The sequence below is a fragment of the Coregonus clupeaformis genome, chromosome 12 (genome assembly GCF_020615455.1).
Source record: "Coregonus clupeaformis isolate EN_2021a chromosome 12, ASM2061545v1, whole genome shotgun sequence".
In the NCBI taxonomy this organism is placed as follows: domain Eukaryota; kingdom Metazoa; phylum Chordata; class Actinopteri; order Salmoniformes; family Salmonidae; genus Coregonus; species Coregonus clupeaformis.
Window position 1 is genome coordinate 10,212,547 of NC_059203.1, and position 25,426 is coordinate 10,237,972.

At 43.7% G+C, this 25,426-nt stretch overlaps 1 protein-coding gene across 2 annotated transcripts in view; it reads left to right on the forward strand.

Annotated features, from left to right (window-relative positions):
- The window catches only part of LOC121577744 (membrane-associated guanylate kinase, WW and PDZ domain-containing protein 3-like), a 147,689-nt gene that overhangs the window by 86,504 nt on the left and 35,759 nt on the right, over positions 1–25,426 (forward strand). For both annotated transcript variants that reach the window (XM_041891594.2, XM_041891595.2), the window contains exons 2-3: positions 13,592–13,708; positions 17,350–17,469. In XM_041891594.2, the coding sequence (XP_041747528.1) occupies positions 13,592–13,708; positions 17,350–17,469 (237 nt within the window). The remainder of the gene's footprint in view (positions 1–13,591; positions 13,709–17,349; positions 17,470–25,426) is intronic.

Sequence of the window (25,426 nt, forward strand, 5' to 3'; positions counted from 1 at the left end):
AAGTTGAGTTATGGGCCAGAGCTGAGACGCAAGCAACAGCCATGTTTGACTGTAATTTAGGAATGCTATGCATACCGTACATAGTGATCAGTCATCATGCTTTCTAGTTCTCTATGTAGAAAAACTACTGCAATTTCATACTGTAGGGTGACCAATGGATAAAATAATATGTTCATTGTGTAGATAATACTCTTAGAAAACCAAACCTCATGTCTCTATCATAATCCGCTCAAAATTATTGGAGTTTTTACCCTTGTAGGATGGTCAGAATTTGGGTGACTAATATTGATTCTGAGACATGATTTTATTATACAGTTTTTATATTAATTCGAAATTCCTGTTCTTTTCGAAGATTTCTCACAAGAACAGGCGTATCTCTGTGAAATGTCAATGGAGCACTGAGTGTATACCAAGCTTTTTATTTTCGCAGAGTTTTACATTTAATTCAGCTCGTTGGATGCTAATTTAGCTTTTTGCGACCCGTGGAAACAACTTGGAAGATGACGACGACCACAAAATGTAAAATCCTCAGAAGTTGTCAACAGAGCTCGGTGCTTATTATCGGATATATTAGGTTACGAAATCCGACTTTTTTGAGATAATGTTAATGATGCAGTATGTTAGAGAAAGACCCCAGAGAACGATTCAGAACATGAATAATCATATTTGTCTTGGTAAAAAATATCATCACCAAAGCGCGTTTTCCCCCACTCTGGGCAACACCAACCAAATTCAAGTCTCTAATCCAGATACACAGTATTATTTATCCTGTATTTGATTAATTTTGTGTGACACATTTATTCAAGCCTGCAAGTCACCAATGTGAATATGTTATCTACACTTACAGCTGTAAGTTTTGGAAACATTACACAATTATTTTATCTCCTCTTGTCTCTTCTCCTATTCTATAGCCTGCGATGTGTGGGTTAGTGCCATGACAGAACAACCCTCCTCTTTCCTATACTCTCCTCAGACCATTTCCCCACCCAGCACCCATACCATCTCTACCTCTCTTCCACTGCATCCATCCCGCTTCTCTCCTTACAGCCAGGCTCCCTCGGGTGCTAATCCTGTGTGAAATGTTTCAGGAAAAGAGGATTATGTTGTGGAGCTGCATGGTTTTGGGAAAAGTTCACTTACACTTGATTAAATTAATCATTGTCCTCCAAAACCCCTCCTGGTCATTCCTTTGGATATTTGTTCAGATAAATAACAGTTCCTAGCAGGCTAATACAGCTTTAATTGATTCTGCTCATTGAGGGGATTGTATTGTATGTATGCTCCCCATGCACACCAGGGTAATACCAAGCTGCTTAGAGTGACAGTGTTGTCTATAGTGCCAGTTGATCGCATACTTTCAGTCACATAAATGTGTCTTATATTTTCATTGACCGTTAGATTGGTGTGGTTTCTGTGCTCTGAGGTACAGTATATTGCATGTGTTTGAGGTTCTGGCACACTGACTGACTGCTATGTTCCATACTCTCATCTGTATTGATCTATGGATGTGTCGAACTGTCTGTCACAGGCTGCTTAGCACAGTGAGGTGTCAGGTAGGGAAGGAGGACGGATGGATGGACTGGGTGTGCTGTAGTGGAGGCATTGTGTGGCGAGTGGGGGGTTTATGGGGCTTGAAGAATGGCCCGTGAAGAGCGGACATGCCAGCTTTGCAGATAGGATACTTAACCTTGAGATGATCAAGATAAACATTGTCCCTCCTCCTCATCATCCCCCTGCTATTTCCCTTTCTCTGTCACACTCTCTCTCTCTCTCTCTCTCTCTCTCTCTCTCTCTCTCTCTCTCTCTCTCTCTCTCTCTCTCTCTCTCTCTCTCTCTCTCTCTCTCTCTCTCTCTCTCTCTCTCCCTCCTCCTCTCCCGTTCTTTCTCTCTCTGTGTCATGGCGGAGCATATGGCTGCAGAGACTGAATTAAATAGTTAATTTAATTACAGCTGGTGTTTTTGGGGCCCAAGCATAGCCTGACGACTCACAATCAATTCTTACGCTGCTCTGTCGTTCGTTACATACTTTAATCTGAGACTGCCATCATTGAAGTCGTTTGTGGTTATGAGGGGCACGAGGGGCGCTGTACAAAGTCATCATCGATTTGATACATTTTTTCTCAATTGCTAAAACACTAAAACCCATTGGCTGAACAAAGTTCTCAGTTGCCTGGACTCATTTAGCTAATTATGCAGTCTGTTGTCAATACCTTAAACCATTTCACATGGTAAAACACAATTTGCAGATCTCACTTAGACTTTTCAGCAAAACTCTAAACACATTCTCATTCTCAAAACACATTCTGCACTCTAATGCACATGTCATCCATACTGGTGAACACAAGTGGCAACAATCAAATACAAATAGAGAACACATGTCATTGATTGAACACAACCACTCAAAATTGATTTAACCTGTTTCAAATGATGCGACACAACCAATATAAGCCAGTTCAGAGAGCAAACAGGTTGTTGAAGGTGGGAAGGAGAAAGTCTGAGAATGGATAGAATAAACAATGTGAGAGGACGAGGACGAGTGTGTATGCGAGGTGGGCGACGAGGAGGAAGAGGAGGAGGAGGAGGGCAAGAAAGAGGAAGAGGAGGACGAAGAGGAAGAGGAAGACAAAAAGTGGAAATATCTGATGAAATTCAAGCAACAGTCATAGACCATGTTCTTGTCCATGGACTGACAATGAGGGAAGCAGGACTTAGAGTGCAACCCAATTTGAGCCGATTTTCTGTCTCCACCATAGTAAGGACATTCAGAGAAGAGAACAGGTACAGTATACTACTGTATTTTTGTAATTGCAAATTTACTGTACTACACTATATGCAGCTGTTTCAATAGACATTTGTAAAGTTAATCACTGTATGTATTGTACTGCATGAATATGTTTTGTAACTATACAACTACACCTGCATGCTGCCACATGCAGGTGGAAGGACAGCTATATTCACTCGGGAGCAAGAGGCCGTTATAGTTGGCATGGTCCTTCAAGATAATGCAATACGACTCAGAGAAATCCAGGAACGAGTGATACAAGACAACACACACTTCCAGGGAATCGACAGTGTGAGCATTTCCAAATTGACCGTGTCCTCCATCGTAACAGGATGCGAATGAAACAAGTATACAGAGTACCTTTTGAGCGCAACTCACCAAGGGTGAAAGAACTGTGAGCTCAGTATGTGCAAGTAAGTGTACATTCAGAAACATTTACTGTAATCCAGATTGTCTACAGTACTAACACATACTATGTGAATGACATTACTCTTCAGTACATACAATGTATGTGAATCAGAAGTGCATACAGTAGGCCTAATTGTACTCTACAGTATAGCACTGTCTCTGTTCGACTTACAAAATCCTACATACAGTATATTGTATTTCTACACAGACAATATTTGACTTGGAATCCTTGGACAGATCCCATGAGTTCATCTTTGTCGATGAAGCAGGCTTCAATCTAACAAAGAGAAGAAGGAGAGGCCGAAACATGATTGGACAGCGGGCCATTGTTGAAGTCCCTGGTCAACGAGGTGGCAATGTCACAATCTGTGCTGCTATCAGCAACCATGGTGTTCTACATCACCATGTTACACTCGGGCCATATAACACCCAGCACCTTCTAAGATTTATTGCCAATCTAAGATATATTTTATTTGAGCAGCAGGTTCAAGAGCAGCAGGGTCAAGAGCTAAATGAGAATCCCATTCCCACCTATGTGATAGTGTGGGACAATGTCAGTTTCCACCGAGCTGCTCAGGTAAGGGAATGGTTTAACATCAATGGGCAGTTAATGACCTTGTACCTCCCTCCATACTCGCCTTTCCTGAATCCGATTGAGGAGTTTTTCTCCTCTTGGAGATGGAAAGTGTATGATAGATAACCCTACACCAGAGTAAATCTGCTGCAAGCCATGGATTTAACCTGTGGTGATATAGGTGAGGAATCATGTCAGGGCTGGATACGGCACACAAGAGGCTTCTTCCCCCGTTGCCTCAGGAGGGACAATATTGCTTGTGATGTCGACGAAGTGCTCTGGCCTGACCCAGCCCAAAGACAAGAAGAAGCACATTGATCACATGTTTACTCCTTTGATTTTTGTCCCTTTTAGTATTGTATACTGTAGTACAGTGCATTGTAAGCTGTATACTGTACAATGGACAAATTGTATGGCCCTGAACATTGTGCTTTCCATTTGTTAACAGTACTGACTGCTCAATAGATTTTGACTGGTTGCAGGTTCATATCAACAAAGAACAAGAATTACAGTATCACAGAGACAAAGGACAAGTTTGTGAGATGCAGGGTACAGTACTGTAAAATAGGGGTACAAGGAGGAGGAAGAACAAAAAACAAAAGTAGTAATTTCTGATCAATTTTGAGCTACTATGATAGAACATGTTTTCGTTCATCAAAAGACAATGACGGAAACATATGAAATTTGTTTTGAGATTAAAAATGTACTTCTCCCTGAGAACTGTATATTTTGAACAATGTGTTTTCAATTTTTCGGTGTATTGTTTACTGACTGCTTGAGAGTGTATATCATTTTGATCACTTTTGTTTATGATTTGAGAGCAGTGTTTGATTTTGAACACAGGTAAAACTGTTTTGAGGTGAATGTTTCATTTTGTCAGAGGTTTTGTAAATAGTGCTTGAAGATGAGGTTTTGTGTTTAATGTTTTCAGGAAATGGAGCAAGGTTTCAGAAATTGTGTTTTAGCAATTGAGAAAAACTGGAATCTCTAACCAATCAGAGTATCAACACCAATGACGAATTATCAAACCACCGCTTTACCCACGTGTGTTCTGGCTCTGGCCCAACCCATCAGTTTCTGGACCAATCAGACGGCCCCGAATGTGTTCGCATTCGGTGAAGGGTCTGGGAAGTACTCAAATCCAGACTCATGTGGCGTAGCATTTGGCCGGAGAAAGGAGTCTGGGTAGCCAGGCAAGGCCAAGCTGCCAGCAGTGTTTACGCATGATAATTACTATGGCGGAGCAATTACTCCTCAGCAACAATTGGTACCCCACATGAGTATTAAGATTATGGCTGCCAACACGCCTAGTGTCATCCACTGTCTGTGTATGGTATTAGAAGGTTGGAGGCCCTTGTAGTGAGGGAGTGAGGAGAGAGAGGCATGTACTCTGCATCATGCAGAAGACAGAGGAGCCTAAGAGGGATATGTGTGCAGAGTCGCTGCAGTGCATGTTTAGTATTTTGACAAATGGCCGACTCTCCATCTCATCTCTCACGTCTCCAGGGATTCATCATGTTACATCATGAACTTCTTGCTCAGCAGACATTCCGACTGAGATGCCTTTCAAGTCAGACTGCTCTTAAGAATACCAGAGCAGAGGTCTGTTACATAATGTGTCTACAGAAAGAGCTTGTTCCATCTCCCCTCAATGGCCCGCACCTGAATATGTCTCCATGCATCTATGCATCCATCGTTGATTTCCCCCTCTGAATAGAAAATGCATTGTGCCACAGAGAATTAGCAGGCTCTATGAATTTGGCCATGTGAAAAGGGGAGACAGAGTGTATATTTGTATCTGTGTGTGTGTATATATGTGTGTGTGAGAGAGAAAGATTGTATGCATGCGTGCTGTGCATGTGTGTGTGTGTGTGTGTGTGTGTGTGTGTGTGTGTGTGTACACATGCGTGTGTGTGCATGTGTGCATGCGTATCTGTGTGTGCCATAACCCATGTGGAAAGATTTTTAGGCGGGAGGGACTTTTCCATCTCTGGTCTCCCTGGTTACATCTATCTTTCTCTGTCTCTTTTCCCATTTATCAGACAACACATCCACTCTTTACTCACCACCTTTACAGAGGTCATGGCAAACACCTGGCCTTCTATTTGAGCCTTTGAGCCATACAAGTCATACAGAGATGACCCCAGGATGACCCCCGTCAACACCTTTTCTCTCTCTGGCTTTTGTGCATTACAATTGACAGTAGGGCCATGAGCTCTACTAAGAAACAGACATGTACTGTAGAGACCAGCCCTCAGTGTTTTCCTGTCCAAGTCCAGGCTTGTAAGGGTCCGCACACTTGGCAGAGCTCCCTCAGCAGTGGGCTGGGCTGCAGGCAGGCCCCCATCCCCGGACCTCAGAGCACATTGATTGATTTTCTTCAGTTCCTCCTTGGAAACATGAAATCTCTCTCCTATCACATGTGTTGAGTATCAGTTGAGTGCCTCTGAGTCTAACCGAGTGCGGACATGATAACCACCTTAAATTGTACTGCGCCTCAAGGTTAAGGGGTTGCCTGGGGAATCTGCAAGTCTACGGTAAATCTCTGAGCTAGGCGGTGTTGGAGAGAAGTGGCTTAGCGGAGCATTTTTCTCTTAAAGGGATATCCCCAACCATGTACCACTGCCTTTTTCTGCCTGCCTGCCAAGCCATACAACCTGTAGGGCAGCCATTTTGTACTCATATCTTTGCCATCACCACACCCCTCACTAGTGGATTGAGAACTGCACTAATTTGCTGTGCTCTGGTTAGTGAATCAAGTACAGCTACGATACAGTTCTATTTTGACTCTATTTACATGTCAAGGTGCTTTGCTAGGTCTGACTGTGTGATTGACTGTGGTTCACAGAGCTCGTTATCCTGCTCCTGCCGAGCTAAGATGTCTGCAGCAGTGGTGGCTGACCCAGCCAATTAGAGATGAGAATACTCTGTTTCTGGTCCAAATGTTTCCCTATGGGCTTAGCTAACCAGCTTAGTTCCTCACAATAAAGCCTTATGAAGGGGATGAGCAGGTAAGAGCCAGGCTGCCACACACATCCCTGGGCTAATCATCTGTTGTCTTCTTAACCTGGCACACAATGCCAGCCTTTTATGGGGGCAGCGATAGCCTCGAGGTTAGAGACGCGGGCCTAGTGCCGATGGGGGGGGGGGGGTCAGCTCATATGCCTAATGAATGTTGAGGGATACATTAAAGTCTTGTAAAGTTCTAAACCATTTACTTGTTGTGTCTATTGTTTTAAAACAGATTTTTGATTAATCTCAGGTAATAGGATTTAGAGAGGGATTAAGATGAGGAGACATTTTAGGAATGGCCTCATCTGACGCTATGGATGCCTCAGATTTAACTTCTCATTTCAGCGTTACATCCAAACAAACAAACGAAGTCTGAAGGAGCGCTGCACCAAGCAACACAACATTATGTAGCGCTCTCACCACAATTCCTCACTCTCCTGAAGATGTCCACTGTACACTAGCCCTCGGGACGCTTTTTGCTCACTCAACAATGAAATGCACAGCATTGGGGGACGATGAACTGCCATTTTAGGATGCACACAAACGATTGCCTTCTCCCGTAACAAAACATAGAAGAGAGAGGAGCAGTGGCCTGTGGTCAAAGAAAGTAGCAGAAGACACTTTCGGTTGCTGTACAGATCCTTTTCTCTTGTTTCAGTCTCATCTTAATGACGAGAAGCACACACCCATATTCATTTAGAAACCAAACCTAGAGATAGATCAGTAGACCTGGAAGGGACGTGTTTAAGAATGATAAACACACTGACACTCACACTGGAAGAGCGTAAGTGAGTGAGTGAGTGACGCACATGCTCCTTCTCTCCCTGTGAAATCTCCAAAGGCTGCCTGCCACAAAACAATGACTGGAGCAGATATGATCACCACAACAACGGCTAACCCTATTTCAGACTTATCGGGCTGCATGGGGGCGCTGCGGCTACTATGATAATTGGAGTTTCCTCTGTCAGTCAGTCAGTTAGTCAGTCAGTCATGCCTAAGAGAGGCTCCAGGATCTATCTCCTCTGATTGCTGTCTTTAGTTCCCCCTTCACAATGGCACTCGGCTAACGAGCATGTTGTAGTCAGGCTCATATCTGAGGCCATTGAAGATGATGACTGTGATATAATCCCACATTACCCTCATCGTTCATTATCGGGCTGCATGGGGGCGCTGCGGCTACTATGATAATTGGAGTTTCCTCTGTCAGTCAGTCAGTTAGTCAGTCAGTCATGCCTAAGAGAGGCTCCAGGATCTATCTCATCTGATTGCTGTCTTTAGTTCCCCCTTTACAATGGCACTCGGCTAACGAGCATGTTGTAGTCAGGCTCATATCTGAGGCCATTGAAGATGATGACTGTGATATAATCCCACATTACCCTCATCGTTCATTAGCGGATGACAGAACTAATGCTAGAGCTGCAGAATGAATCCAGCCAGCCAGCAGGAGATGGTACTGATTGATTGACTCAACCACATTATTCTTATTATTATCTTAGACTGTTTAAGTCAATCTGTGCCAAAGCTAATGAGATAAGAGATGCATTTGAAATTATTGCAAATAAAGGCCTTTTAGTGTTTTGATTAAGGCTGACTGCAGAATGAACAGCGCTGTAAATGCTCTCTAATTCAATCATATTCTCTTCATGCAGCTGCCTGCTAGGTTGCTAACATCCTGATGTGAGTGTTAGGTTATGTTCTCTCTGTTGTGATATGTTTATGTGTTGTGGTTGGAAGCTGAAAGGGGCATGCTTGGAGGGGGAGCGACTCTGCCACTCCGTCTGAAGACGTGTCTCCTGAGGTCAGGGAAAGTGCCAGGGTTTGTGCATCACTGTGGTTCTCTCTCCCCATGTTCCTCACAGTGTATGGATCTACGCTGGTATGCTTTCCCTCGTTTCTTTTATCTTTTTTTTATTTTTCAATTATTGAGTACATGACCGTGCTCTTGCTCCACAGAAACATTACTTCACTTTTACGGAGACATGAGTTGACAACAGGCCTGGGATTAGGAGCCCCTCCCTGAACAACACAGTCTACTTGAGTCACACTTGTTTTTGGATAGAACTATAAAACAGATCTGTCTCTCTCCAGCAGAGTACTGCGGTAATACGTGTGTGTGTGCATGTGTGTCTGTGTGTGAGGAGAGATGGGCCAGTTTTGTTATCGGTATGTTACACTGTAGTGGGTTGGGTGGATAAATGTGCTCCATTCATGTGTGAGTGTAATCATACTGATTCCTCTGTTGATCTGAGCCAGATGCTAAACGAGGCTCCTCACTGGGATGGGGTCGGTGTGTGTTTTACTCTCCAGCTGTATCTGACTCCACTGACCCTGAATGACATAACAGAAGGATGGACCGCCTACAGCAGAGACAGAGAGCTGGAGAATGAAGAGAGGCAGAATGAGTGAGAGAAAGAAGGAGAGCAAACTAGAACAGAAGTTGGAGTTGGAGGGATAAAAGTGAGAGATAAGGGAGAGAGAGAGAGAGAGAGAGAGAGAGAGAGAGAGAGAGAGAGAGAGAGAGAGAGAGAGTGACACCATGAGTCAGTGTCCTGAGGGTAACTCTCTCCTCCCTCTCGCCCCTTCACTGATCCTGGGATCCTCAGTTATTTTCTCTCCTCTTGTTATCATGGTTGCGGAGCCGCTAAGCCTGTCACTCTTCTGCTGACTGCTGCTAATCATGAACCTGAGAGGAGCAAGGTCATCCTTCCTCTGCAACTCTCCTGTGCTCTGTGGCACAGCAGGGAGGAGGGATGGGGGTAGCTTATGGTTGGTTAACTTTAATATGGATGCAGCTGTGACCGTGTGAGCTCACTGGCCCTTGACTGCTTTTAGATCAGCAGGCTCTGCAGATACTGTTATAGGTTGAGGCTCTAGCCTATCATAGGGCCTTGCACTCTATTAGATAATGTTGCTGCTGCTGTAGCCTACACCCTGTGCTGATTATATAAGTGAAGAGAATTCATTTACAGGGCTGGGGATGTGTGAAGTGGATAGCCTTTCCTATTCCTACACAGGCTCAATTCAGACACCATTTACTGTCTTGAGTTGCAGCTTGACCCGCATCACACCTACAGTACCACTGTCTGAGAGAGAGAGACACCAGTAGCTCAAGGTGCCCTGAGCCAATTTCTCCAGAAATTGCGAGGTTAGAAAGCAGTGGATGGATGACACCTTGGGGTCAGCATGACACCTCAGTGGAGTGATGGTGGGTGCAGAGGTCATTCAGGTGTATGTGTCCCAGCAGGCCTGGGGAGACAGAGGCCCCAGGTGTTTGACTGAGCACAGGGGATCTGAAGCTCTGACACCAACAGCCTGCCATTAATTACATGATGAAGTGTTGTGTTTGTGATTGGGCCTCACTGTGGCGTGGAGCTAGCATCTGTCTCACAGGGATGAGCACCACAGTGTTAAAGCCTGTTTCACAACACACACTGCTAGGTTAGTAAATGTCTTGAGGCCAGCAAAGTACTCAGCCATATGGAGGAAAGGAATGTGTGTGTGTGTCCTCTGCATTACACACATTTGGGACTTTGCCATATTTGTATCTATTGAATAGTAAAAGATGCACACATCTAGAAGAAGGCTTTCGGCCAAATGGAGAAGATGCCTTGCTCAAGTGACATACTGTATGTAATGGTATATGGCAGTCGGATACTGAACCTCCGGACACCCTGCCTCGTCAGGGGAATCTTCATTATGTGGCATTCAGAAAACAGAATCAATGACCTCCCTGGAGAATTCCACATGCATGCAAGAGATGTGGAACCATAAGCTACATACTGTAGGTGTGTCTTTTGAAAACAGACCAATTAGGTGACTGTGAAATCTGTCTCTCTTTTACCCAGTGGCAGCTCTAGATTCCTGAGCCCTTCTCTCAGATGCTTTTGGGTGTGTGTGTGCGTGCGTGTGTGTTTGCGTGTGTGCTTGTGTGTGTGCTTGTGTGTGTGCATGCATGCGTGTGTGGACACTCGTGTGTGCCTCGGCAGTGAGGTGTTAGTTAAAGTGTGGAGGCTCTGAGTCAACCACCTCACTGCTCCTCCTCTGCCCTGAGATGCTACAGGCTCTACATAACTTGTATTGCTAATGCACTGTATTGCTAATGCAAAAAAAAACCAGCAAAGAAATGTTAAAGAATTCCTGGGGTTGACCTTCCATTTCTGAGTCACTCACTCATCTCCAACCAATATGAATATGAAAACATTGTGTAATAAACAGGGACACAAATAAAGTGACTGACTGAAAAGCTGATCATTAAAGGAATCTATCTTTTTATGAATCATACCCCAATTGATATACCTTGAGATTATTCTGATTCCTTCAGTTACTTCCAATAGCGTGTACGGTAATGGAAACAATCACTGTAGGTAGATGTTAATGGGGAGAATGGAAGATACAGATACAGTTGACTGAGAAAGTAGTGGGAAGATGAAACACCACATAGTGTGGAGGAAATGGATAGGTACTGTGGCAGTACAGAGAGAGGCAGAGAGGGAGGGGGTAGAGATAAGTACAGCGAGAGAGAGGGGGGGGGAGAGAGAGAGAGAGAGAGAGAGAGAGAGAGAGAGAGAGAGAGAGAGAGAGAGAGAGAGAGAGAGAGAGCTGGAAGAGCAGGGAATGTGAGGTGAAGTTCAATTCATTTGTCCTGGCTGGCTGCACTCACTATAAATGCCCCAGCATACAGGGCTGACAGGGTACTATGGAATCCTCCGAGTATACAACGGCTCTGTTATCTGTGAAGAGGAGGAATGAGGCTCATCTCTGACGTGACAACCTCACTAACACCATCTGACAGGACCGAGCAGGCCACAAAGATTGCACTGTATAGCCACGGGGTTGGTGTGTGCGTGTTTGATTGTGTGCGGTGTGCATTTGTGCGTGCATCCATGCGTGCGTGCATTTGTGTGTGCGTTCGTGCGTGCATTTGTGTGTGTGTGTGTGTGTGCGTGTGCATGCAAACAGCAGGAGCCTCTCAATAAAATAACAAAGTAACACATTAAGTACATAGTAAGTTTAATCATTATCAGTCATATTCTAAGTACCGTAAGTTATTTGACATTTTGCTGAAGGGACATTATGCATTGCAAGTCATGAGACAATTTTGGTCTAGATTGTGGCCTGGTATTAACTTTATCCTTTGAAGTATTTTATGTTATCATTGCCTTAGTCTTCAGAGAGATGTCACATAAAGCGTATGGGATGTATTTTAGACTGTTTATATGGCCTGTTTCTTTGGCATTTCTCTGAGGGAAGACGTGCATGGACAACAACCAAATTCTGGGACAGTTTGGACTGGGGCTGGCAGATTGTGCCTCTGTTCCCCTGTGTCTGTCTGTGTGTCTGTGAGCCTGGACCAGCTGTGATTTTGCCCTCTTTTGATCGGAAGCGTGGCACGCACAACTTTTATCCTGAAAAGCTGCCCCCATAGGGATGGTAATTCCTAAAACATGTCACATGGCATGCAAAAGAAGAGTTGATTTATGGTAACATCAATCTTTAGGGGCAAAATAGGGGTCAAACTGAGTATGATGAGGATATTCCTAACAAGTAATGACAGGCGATTTACAATAGGCCGTAAACTATTTGAATAGTTTTAATGTTATGTTTTGACACTGGAGTTTGATGGTGTTTGCCATGACTTGTTTTGTTAGTTAGGTAGCCAAACATTACATGACCCATTCCACTATAAAAGTTTTTCTAAGAACACAAAATAAAATGTTGCAACAATTTGTAATTTTGGGATATGTTCATTTTGGCCATTGTTTGATGAACAAGGAGATAAGGTTGTAGATTATGCAGAAACTGTCCCATAGCTCATCTTTATTCTATTACTCTACCCTATACTACATCTCCTTTGCTATCACCAGCTATGTCTACTGTAGAGGGCTGTTTCTTTCTGAAAGGATGTATTAGTATTCATAGCCATGCATACAGAGTTGTGTTGAGTGGAGTTTTGTCCGCCCGGCAGAGAGTAGAGAGAGGGAACATGATGATTACTGAAGCTCAGCGCCAGTCGAGCCATTTCAAAGCCACTTCTCCCCCCACTGCCAGCCTGGAGACGAGGCTCACATCCAAGACACTGAAGATCTTGTCTCTTTTCTCTCTCTCTCCTCGTCATCTCTCTCTCTCCTCTCTTTCCTCTCTCTCTCCTCGTCATCTCTCTCTCTCCTCGTCATCTCTCTCTCCTCGTCATTTCTCTCTCTCCTCGTCATCTCTCTCTCTCCTCGTCATCTCTCTCTCTCCTCGTCATCTTCTCCGACACCCAGCAAACTTTCCTCTGCTTTCACAGGATGACTCTCAAGTTCTTGTCTCCTTTCAAACGTTGCGTGAACTTCCTCTGTTTTTACAAAGACATCAGGGGGTTGGTTAGAAGAAGCGCTATCTCCTGAGTTCTTGCATTGAGACCTAACAGTTCCTTTGGAGAATTAGTTGTGTTGGCCTATGCTTGGTTGTCATTGAAGCTGTGAGTGTCTAACAATTGTATGCATATTATATGAAACCTTGTTGTCAGTTGTATTGTGTAGATGAGGTGCATTCACAGGAGTGACTGATGGAAGGGGAAGGCATATTGTTTGACCTCTAACCTCTTGTTTGACCTCTAACCTCTTGAAACTGCACCTTTTGTACCCCTGTAGCTCAGTTGGTAGAGCATGGCGCTTGCAACGCCAGGGTTGTGGGTTCGTGTCCCATGGGGGGCCAGTATGAAAATGTATGCACTCACTAACTGTAAGTCGCTCTGGATAAGAGCGTCTGCTAAATGACTAAAATGTAAAATGTTAATGTAATACCACTTTGTGTCTCTGTCTCTGTCTGCTCAGGGAAGGTTCTGAACACGGACCTGCGCCACTACCTCAGCCTGCAGTTCCAGAAGGGCTCGTTGGACCACAAGCTGCAGCAGGTCATCCGGGACAACCTCTACCTGCGCACCATTCCCTGTAAGTCTCCTCAACCCCTGCTCTGAAATGGCACCCTATGCGGACCCTGGTGAAATGTAGTGCACTATAGGTGACAGACACACCGCTCAGTGTCTCTCTCACATACTTGAAGATCGCCATGACAACACAAGCAAAGACATCCTCATAAACCCAGACGTTGCTCCAAATGGCAGTCTGTGATTACGGTCTTTTATACAAAAGCTTTTACTCTGAGTGGTGCAAGATATAAGTCAATCTGCAAATTAGCTTTAATCTGAATGACCTTTAGAGCCGTCAGTTAAGAGTACATGTAGAGGTGCTATCCTCTCCTCAATGGTCATAATAGCTGTGTTCTTAGAGTAGGAAAGGAATGTGGTTCTATTAGAAAAGACAATGAACATGCTGGAGAACAGAGATCTTATCTCCAAATTACTACATTATTATGTCATTATTACCACACACATTAAATTGCAAAATTAAGAGCATAATATTTACCATTACATTTTTCCAAAGCAGAGTCTCTAAAAGAACAGTAACATGTTTGAATCCCACACACAGTCCCACTGTTCCTCAGGCTATGGCAGACAGTTCTGCATGGCACTGTCACAAACGCACATTGAAAGGCTCCCTGCTCTCCCCCAAAGGGCTGAAAGACGCTCTATCTTATAGAGTGGGGAATCGCAGGCAGAAGTGTGAGATATTTCCAGGAAGTAAGCAGCTTACCTCTCATGTATATTTACGTTTTTGGAGAGGACAAATATTTCTCCCTCTATCAGTCCCTTCTCTCAACCACTTGTCGATCATATGTGAGTTGAAGATTTCTGCCTTCTCTTGGGCAGTCAACGTACATCTGTTTGTGCCTGATTGTTTCTGTCTCCAGTCTATGCTCATAGTTTGTCTTTCTTAACCTTACTTTACCTGGCGGAGTGAATACTGTTTCTCTGACTAAATTCTGAGATCTTTGTAAGAGACATGCCATTGCCTTGAATTACATGATCTTCCTGAGTTAGTCAGTGCAGTGCTGAATGTTTTATGCTGTGCTGTAATTCAGTTCACTGTGTCTTTCTGTTGGTGTGGTATTCTCCAGAGGCTAGTCTGGCTCTGCCAGATCTCTTAGGGGATGGACACAGAACCTTAGAACTCATCTCATGCCTCTACGGGACAATGGTTGCTAGCAGAATTAAATGACTATTTCAGGGCTATAGTCTTTTCTCTTCACACTTTTACAGTACCCCTTGTTTTATATTTCCTGCAGTCCACCCTCTATCAGCTACAGTGGCCTCACCGCATGACTGTGACTCCATAATTCCCTCTCTGAATTACTGTCTTAATGAGCGAGTGACTGAGACAGAAAGACTGAATGACATCATTCAATCTCCCTTACTCTCTCCATCTTTACCCCCTCTCATTCTCTCTGTTTCTAGCATTCCTGCCTTCCATTTGTCTCTTTCATTCACTCCCTCTCTATCATTCTCTCTCTTTTTCCCCTCTTTCTCTCTCCATATCCCTCCCACATATGATGTGTTAGCAATGCATTACTCTGGATCAAAAGTATTCTGTTTATAGCTAATATCACTCTGAATCCATTTTAAATCAATACACTGAAAATTAGCAATGTCAGAGATAAAGAATTCTGTGTTGTTGGTCAGAAACATCGATCTGTCTGTCCTTTGCTTTTGTGTATTACACAGTTCCTGTAAGGCCATGCTGTCCTTGTGCTTTTGATAGCTTTCTAGCACTTTGGGTCGATAATGGAGACGATGCTCCATTATAAAAATCTAAACGTCACCCACTCCCCTTGGCGTGACCAGGGCACAGCAGCATTATGGTCTCTGAGAGGGCCATGAAAGATGGGACAATCAAGAGGAAGAGAGAGGGAGAGAGAGAGCGAGGGGGAGAGAGAGTGAGGGAGAGCGAGTGCTCGCAGGTCCTTACTGCGTGCCATGGTAATCCCTGAGTCTCCTTCATTGGGCCTCAGACTGCCTCCATGTCCTCTGGATGATAACAAAGGCACAGCAGGAAGCTGTTAAGAGCTCATAAGAGGACAAAGATAGGAGGCCGTCTCCAAGAGGCAAAAGGGCCCGGGGTCGCACTCAGTCCCAGGACGACTTCCCTTACACCAGAGAAGACAGCCTCCTGACCCCCCTCTCAGCTGCACTAGCTTCCTCTGCTAGCTTATGTTTTCTTGGTGAAAGGGGAGTGCATTACTGCACCCCGCCAGTGTGTGGCATCAGTTAGTCTGTTGAAACTGGCTATCCTGATTGAGCTCTTGACGTAAAACCATTGAGTTTAGTTTTTGCGTGAATATAGTTCAGTACCACACTAAAGTAGGGTTGACATTGTATTCTGAGGTCATGGCCTTGAATTACATGATATTCCTGAATTCTGGCTTTAACGTAATACAGTTCTTTAATAAGACATTTTTGATATTCCTGCACACTTATTACATTTTTAGCTATAACCAATTTTCTAGCATTAAAGAAAGCTAATACTTGCAGTCAGGCATTACCGAAACATCAGAAGTTCAGAGTGTCTCATCTTCAAAGTAAGTGCTATGTCCACAAATGGACTGAGGCTCCTCGTTTTTGCAATGCTTTTTTCCCATTGTATTATTTGACAGCGAATGCAAGTGGCATTTTCAAGTGCCAACATGAAACAATGCAAAAAAATTCCATGTTATATTTCTGGCCCTCTTTTTCTAAGTGAAACCGCCTCTGATGTCCCTGCTATGGCGTGTGTCTTTGTCTGTGGCTGTGGCATCCATGCAAGCCAGGTCTTTAAAAAGTAGGACCGCAGTATATGAAAGGGAGAGATTATGAAAGACTTGATGGAGCGCCAATTTGGGTCCAAGGTAGACACATGTTCATGCATTCTCATTATCTCTGTCACACACACATACACACAGACACACACACACATTGCAAGAGTTCCAATGCTGAGGGAAAAGTGATTGCTTCCGATGAGTGTGACCATGTGAATGACTATGCATGATGGCAGGAAATGACTGTTCTCTTTGATAAAGCATTTATACATCTTCCTATTTCTCTTGTCTGCTAAATGAAATGCATTAAATTTATTAGCCCATCAGAGACATTTATTATCTGGGGAATTTGTTTGAAAATTCTGCTCACACAGCTCATTTGAAAGTAATCATAAATGAACTATTGACTGTGTCAGGATAATTATTTTCAAAGTCTGCTAAAATACTTTCTGCTTTCAAGTAGATACCAAACCCTCCAAGTAAATCATAGTTTGTCCTCGTTATGTTTCCCTCAACAGGTTGACAATGGAAGAATTACAGTAGAAGCAATATTGATGTGACATCTAGATGATGCTGCAGGCAAGATAGAGGCTTGGCAGGTAGCGGTGTACTCAGTAATTGGGCTATGGGGGGCATTTTCTGGTACCAAAGCTGTCATGGGGAGACAGAAACAGACATCCTGTTAATGAGAGAATGCTGTGAACTCCCTGATGCTCATATCACACTATCACCATGTCCTTTTCTTTTGGTTACATCATCTGAGATACCAGTGAGCCCTAAATAGGCCCTCCCTCCATATGTTTCTTACCTTTTGCATCAGTGTTCATGGGCTCATTCTGTATTAGGTTGTCGTTGCATTCTCATATGCTCATAGGTGTGTGTTTGCTTGTGTGATTGACAGGCACCACACGGCTGCCAAGAGAAGGGGAGGTGCCGGGGGTGGACTACAACTTCATCAGCGTGGGAGACTTCCGTATCCTGGAGGAGAGTGGCCTTCTGCTGGAGAGTGGAACCTACGATGGTGAGGACTCACTAAGGAAGCTTTCAATAATTAATTGATCAATAAGCTTAGTAGTAAATTGGTAAATGAGTTGGAGCTGGCAATAGTGAATTGCATTGACATAGGCTAAATGGATTGGTCAAGGAAACATGATTAAGAGGCTTGTTAGAACTGAAACCTTCGATCACAAGGATGCAAGGATACTCAAGAGCCCTTGAGCTGCTCAAACCATTAAGAGTTATTTTAGTCTGTAGAGCAGCAATGTGTTGATGGGCTGGCCCACCTGATCACCACTCTCAGTAGATCATCTGTAGATCTTTCAACCTGCTGAACCCTGCCTGACCAGCTGGCACCACTACTGCAGAGGCAGAGGAGGAGTTATCTAGGGTTTACTCATGTGATGATGGCCCTCTCCACCTATGAGGGGAGGCTGTGTTCATCGCATGCTTCCAAAAACTACTGGCAGCTACTGGATATCTTTATGTGGGTTTCCATCCTTGGGGTATCCTCTCAGACAAAAGAGGAGTCCTCTTCTTTATGAGGGAAAATCTGCTTCATTTTTGCTTCAGTGGTGACACACTGAACTTGGCTCATGTGTGAACTCCTGTACTGAAAGTAACCATAGCAAATGCTGTTATAGCCGGGGATGATAGTTCATATAGTCACTTAGAGGAGAATACAAATATGTTTTATTTGTAGGGTTGTTGACACAAGGAAGGCTGTTTCTGGGTTTTCCTGATACTCTATTTAGTCCATCACAGTTGAATGAGTTCTTATCAGTTGTTTTACTTTAGTTATACTACAATGGCACATTAAGTACTCACCCTGTATTATGGGGTTGAATAGTCTCAGAGTATTTGTGTCATGAAGGGATTGGAGCCGGGGATTTTTCTCACATTGTTCAATGATTATGGCAATAACATGATAATCTCCTCTCTTTAAGCTCAGTCTTTCATACACCAAATCCCAGCTGCCTGCTGTGGAATCAGAATGGAATGGACTCAGTCTTTGAATGTTAGAGGCGCACCTCTGGTCTAGTGGTTGGCCCACATCACTTATCCTTCTCTGCAGTGTCTCTCCTATTGCCTCTCATTTATATTCCCTGTGATGGAGAGTTTAAAGATGAAGTCAAATCCTCATCTGGAGTAAGAGTCTTACCAAGCAGCAGCACAGTTTCTATGAAGGGGTTTGGCACTGGCAGGTCCTGGCTGTTGACAGTCTTCTGAGCCCTCTGATGTAATGTCATTCCAGATGCTCCCTGAGGTTCCCTTTGCTGTCAGTCAACTCACAGCTGACAGACAGCAGGTCAACACTGACACCTCCTCACACACACTTTGAGCAAATCCCATCCCTGTTGGCATGGGGAAAAGACAGAATTGAGATCACATACAGTAAGAAAGGAGCTGCAGGTTTCAGGAGCTGCCAAGTCAAGGGACAGCCACCCGCGACTGTGAGCTGCCCTTCATCTCTCAGCTGCAGCCGGACCTGTGGGTTTTTCTGCACCTTTACAGGCAGCCAGATAACACACGGCACAGAATGACGTTTAGCTGGGCTGCAGTAAAGCACACATTCTGAATGATTTGATTAGGCTAGAGAGAGAGAGAAGAGGGGGAGAGAGCCAGGTATAGATTTATAGGACTTCAGCCGAGCACCCAGAGTCAGCTTTTCAATGGCAAGCTCTCAAGTCTGTACACTAGCAGTGTTTGACTGGGTGCAGATGTGTGTATTGACTTTCCAGGGCTCTAGGCTGCACTTTGCTGTCCATTGAAGGCTCTGATAGTGGTAGGTCCTCGACAGAAACATGTTTGGCATTTCGATCAAAAAGGACCCATGAGCACCAACATGTGAAGGTCATAGGAGCATATCATATTGGGTGTCTAATTTACATTTTAGTCATTTAGCAGACACTCTTATCCAGAGCAACTTACAATAAGTAGTGAGTGCATACATTTTTGTACTGGTCCCCCGTGGGAATTGAACCCACAACCTTGGTGTTGCAAGCACCACGCTCTACCAACTGAGCCACAAGGGAATGCTAAGAGGCTATATTTTGGGGTAATTAAGGCATAGATTCATTTTTCAACCATTTTCCATCTTAAAAATTAGGCATAAGTAAAGGCTTTGATTTCTGGATAAAAATATGCAAAAGTGGCCTTAGAAAACATCTATCAGAAAAAGTCTTAAAAGGTATCAGAAATACATCAAAACACAATAATGTTGATGGCAAGACTACTGCCAACTAATATCAACACTTATATTTAGTGTTAGAGAAATTGTTTAGCTGCTGGAAGTTTAAGAAATATTGCTTTGTGCCTTGTAATTCCGCTAACAAAAACCTACAAATCTTTAAGATATTTTCTAATATCTCTCCTTCATGGGGAGGGAAGATAATGAAAGCTTACAGAAGTAACAAAACCAGATTTTGTTTATGAATTATTAAGTGATTCAAACTCGTAATTCTGTTACCAAATTGATAACGGAATTACCAAAAAAATATGTAACGGAATTACTGCAAATAAATTGGCTGCAATGGGAAATCATAATAGTCACAAACCACAGTTGGGTCAACTGCTACTGTCCTCCCTCCCACTGGCATACTGTTATGTTCAGCTGAAAACTGTTTTCTTTCTCTTTCTGTCATCTGGTGGTCAAACCATGAGTGTTAAAACAGTCTGGACAACCCCTCCCTCTCTCTCTCCACCTCTCTCTCACTCTCCAGTTAATGTCACCTCTCCCAGCTCTTACTGGCACCTACCCATGAGCCCCCTCTCCTTCCATTTACTTTAACCAGCATCCTCAACCACTGAGCACCGACTGAAACCGGACATCCATGAACGTTGAAAAGTAGTTGAAATTTGGTCAGTCCACACTGGCCTTGGTGTTAACGTCCACGGACAGACCAGACTGGACTAAATCTGAACCTATCATAGACGTATGTTTCACAAGTTTGGATAGCACATTACAGTACACTACAGTACAGTGCAGTGAGTAGAGCACAGTAGAGTACAGTGCAATACAGTAATACATTACAATACAGTACAATAAAGTACAGTACAGTAAAGAAAAGTATAGTATACTAGAGTAGAGTACAGTACAGTTTATTGTACTGTACTCTACTGTACTGAACTATACTCTACTTTACTGTACTTAACTCTACTGTACTGAACTCTACTCTACCCTACTCTACTCTGCTGTGCTGTAGTGTACTGCCCTGTACTCTACTGTGCTGTGCTGTACTCTGCTGTGCTGTGTGCTGTGATGTCCAAACTTGTGAAACTTGAGGAGAATTACTCTCATATCCATAATTATGCATTTCTGTGTAGTAAAGATCAGGGACCCATGATGTAATTCCGTTACCGGGTTTAAATCCACTTTGCTTACTGTAGTTCAATAACCAAAATTGATTTTTTCAAACTCAAGGTGCCATATCTGTATCTTAGTCCATGCCGCTCTGTCATTACTTGTCCATGTATGTATATATTCTTAAATCCCATTCCTTACTAGTTTTGTGTGTATTGGGTATATGTTGTGAAATTGTTAGATATTACTTGTTAGATATTACTGCACTGTCAGAGCTAGAAGCACAAGCATTTCGCTACACCCGCTATAACATCTGCTAAACACGTGTATGTGACAAATACAATTTTATTTTATTTTATTTGATATCATAGCTGACACCCCATTCTTTCTGCAGACATATTTTAATCTTAATTGGGAGCAGTCTTTGGAAAACGTGATTGCATAAAGACCAGAATTTACCGTAATTCTGTTACGAAAGTTTGCATCTGTACAGTTCTTCCACTAAATTAGTTTTTGTACATTTTTCAGTGGAAATTATTCGAAGTTGTACTTGTGCATAGAGTTGTATGGCTCGTTAAACTTTTGGCATACATTTTAAAGTAATAAAACTGAGTCAAAGTGTAATTCCATTACCATGGAATTGCCCTACTGGCACAGAGCTGTTGTCTCCTTGCACGATGAGTAAACTCAGTACAGCACTGGAAGTCATTTGATAGTGGAATGGGATTCTTTCTATTTATATGCGCTTGAACTGCATCCTATTTTGCCATATAGAGTATACTGAGTGAGTGTGTGAAAAATAAACAAGACCCAGTTCTGCTGGAATAGCCTGCTGTATTCGAGCCCTCTAGTTTATTTTATGTCCTACTTTAAATGCCCATACATTTGACTTCCCAACTGACTTTTAGAGTAGGTTGTAACCATATTACTCTTCAATGTGATCCTTAGCTAATCTTAATGGTGTTTCGAATAGCTCATTAGCTAGCTTGCAACCCTGCTCTCTGGCTGATTTGTGCTGCTGTGCCAGACAGTCAGAGAACTAGCACTATTGTCCTCTCTCTCTTCCCTTACTTCCTGTCATCCCTGACCCTGTTAACCCCCCACCTCCACACAGACCACACAGGCCCACCCAGTGCAGTGCCAGACCTGCCCTGTCCAGTGAACTGAGGCCTCTCCCCTCTCCCAGGCGGTGCTGCTGGGATCCAGTTTGTGCCAGGGTGGCCCACAGGGTCCCAGGTTTCATGACACAGCCACCTGTGCCAGGCTCTGAGAGGGAGTCTGTCTGGGCTCAGTCCTCACTCCGGCTCTGCTCTTCTGTGTGGTTCAGGTCTGGTCAGGTGGCACAACACAAGGACAGCTGCCCAGAAATGAACAACGCACATATTTTGGCGCTGCTGACATCACTGTTACCAGGAAATGTAAAAGTCTGTCTAATTTAAGTTCTTCTCAAATGTATTTGGGGCACGGAATCCTACTGTGTTCATGATTCTGATTCCTATGAGAACATATGGGCCTAGAGCAGGGATCATCAACCACAATAGATTCAGCCGCGGGCCGATCATTTCTTGAGTGGATGGTCAGGGGGCCGGAGCATAATTACAAGTAATTTGTAGATTGCAAATTGATCGCAAGAAGCCCAAACAGATATACTTAATAATAATCATTTTAAACTTTGCTTAAATTTGTATACGATCACATACACTGAGTGTACAAAACATTAAGAACACCTTCCTAATATTGAGTTGCACCACCCTCTTTTGCCCTCAGAACATCCTCAATTCGTCGGGGCATGGACTCCTCAAGGTGTCGAAAGCATTCCACAGGGATGCTGGCCCATGTTGACTTCTACTACTATACCCAGTTCAAAGGCACTTAAATCTTTCGTCTTGCCCATTCACCCTCTGAAAGGCACACATACACAATCCATGTCTCAATTGTCTCAAGGCTTAAAAGCCCTTCTTTAACCTGTGTCCTCCCCTTCATCTACACTGATTGAAGTGTATCAAGTGACATCAATAAGGGATCATAGCTTTCACCTGGATTCACCTGGTCAGTCTATGTCATGGAAAGAGGAGGTGTTCTTAATGTTTTGTACACTCAGTGTATATCTCTCTATTATGCTTGTGAATACTTTCGAACACATCTCCAAAATTAAAATCACTTGGAGCTGATTTGCTGGTGTTTTTACAGTCTTTTATGTCCAACAATAAAAATGTAAATATAAAAATGTATTATAATTGTTTTGCTCAGAAAACCTAGCTGGCTGCCAATTGGGAAACCCTGGCCTAGAGAATTAAGTGGGTTGAGTACATGAAATCAGTGGACTGATGTCCAGCATGTACTGTGGCTGTTTCGGACTCCTGCGCTTTGCCTTGGTGCATTTGGCCAGGCGTACATCCGTGTAAGGTCCTGTATACATTGAAGTCTGTCCGTGTCTATTAGTTAAATCCACCATCGTGAAATTGTTTATGCACTGCTATATGAGAGATGTTTCTCATCAACATGACATTTGCATTGTTTATGTCAAACAAGCCACCCCCTCTCCTTGTCAGCTTATAGAACAGTTTAATATGACAAATAATAGCAGAAATCTCCTCTGACTTGGCGCTTTCACACACCTTCACTTGTCTGACACACATTTACCAGGGGCCCAGAGATGTGTTTGTAATTAATCCATATGCTATAGCGTCTGGCGAATGAATGTCAGCGTGGGAGGAGACAGACGAGGATTAGCTAGGTGGTCCCCAATCTCTCCCTGCTACCGCTGTGCCACCAGGGTTAATGAAGCCATCTCTGACAAACTGCTGTGAGGGAGATGAGCCCAGCTGCATTAAGTCACTTTACCATACAATTTAGGATTACTGTCGTAAACCCGGTTCCCTGATAATAGGAGTGAGATGTATCACATTGGGATTCACTCAGAATCACTAATCGGGGAAGAACCAATCACACACATCTGTTGAGACAGACAGGTTGAGTGGCGAGTGAGCCCCTCCCCCTATTCCCTGTTTTTGTTTATTAGTCTTTTATTAGATAATGTGAAACAATGTGTCTGTTTGATGCTTTTCATTAACTCATGCATAGCTATTCTTTATATGGCCTAAAATAAATGTGTTCATATAGGCAGAATATTATTTATAGGCTATAGCATACTGAATTTTTACCAGTTATGAAAATAAAAAATGAAATGTGGAAAAAGGCCAACATTTGGACATTTCAATTAAAAAAGACTGTCACATGACTATAGAAATTACAATGTGCGGCCTCCCGAGTGGCGCAGTGGTCTAAGGCACTGCATCGCAGTAGCTCAGTGTTGCCAACTTAGCGACTTTATCGCTATATTTTGCGAATTTTCAGACCCCTCTAGCAACACATTTTCAAAAAAGCGACTAGCGACAAATCTAGCGACTTTTTCTGGTGTTATTGGAAACTTTTGGAGACTCTGACGTGAAAGCACGTATCGTTCTTACTCTTCCCAACGAGCAGTGGGTGCTTTGTTACCCCTGTCCCAAAGCACTCATAGGCGGCCCAGTCCTCGCGCAGCAGTCCCACCCAGCTTCAGTCAGAGCAGCAGATGTTCACCCCTCCGCGTTCAGACTGCAAATGAATCGCGCATGCGGGAAGCCGCCGCTGGCTTACATTCAGGGCGGGATGTAAATGTAGGGTGTTTTTTACTCACTTTTTGTCTCTCCCACGACGTTATTCCTCTCTCCTACAGCATCCATCACAATTACATGCACATGGCAAATTATGCAAATTAGGTGATGACGTCATTTAGCGACTTCTAGCGACTTTTAGGACAGCCAATAGCTACTTTCCATACTGAGGAGTTGGCAACACTGCAGTAGCTGCGATGCAGTGCCTTAGACCACTGCGTCCAGGCTCTGTCGCAGCTGGCCGCGACCGGGAGACCCATTGGGCGGCGCACAATTGGCCCAGCGCCGTCCAGGGTAGGGGAGGGTTTGGCCGGCAGGGATGTTCTTGTCCCATCGCGCACTAGCAACTCCTGTGGCAGGCCGGGCGCAGTGCATGCTGACACGGTCGCCAGGTGTACGGTGTTTCCTCCGGCACATTGGTGCGGCTGGCTTCCGGGTTAAGCGGGCAGTGCGGCTTGGTTGGGTTGTGTTTCGGAGGACGCACGACTCTCGACCTTCGCCTCTCCCATGTCTGTACGGGAGTTGCAGCGATGGGACAAGACTATAATTACCAATTGGATGCCATGAAATTGGGGAGAAAAAGGGGATAAAATACAAAGAAAAGAAAGAAATGGAAACGTGATTTTAGAGACAGAAAGTAACAATAGCATATGATTAAAGGGTTAGGCTATACTGGGCTCTCACCATCATCATCATTATCATTATTCACATCATTCTAATTAAATCAAGTCACAATTATCAACTTTGGTATTAACATTAGTGAGCAGGCTTTCCGAGTGAGGAGAGCCTACCAACTGAAAACGTCTGAAAAACGAAAATGATTATGAAATTCGGACCACAGAAATCCAATGTTTAACAAGTCTAATAAGTTCATTTAATATAGGACAACATCACAAAATCAATTTGGCCTATGTTGTTTCATTTAGTCTCATTATGATATTGTAAATGTAGGCTATTTCAAAAGAACGGAATACCAAATTTTGACATGACTGTATAGGCTATTATACTAAAGATATATCTGA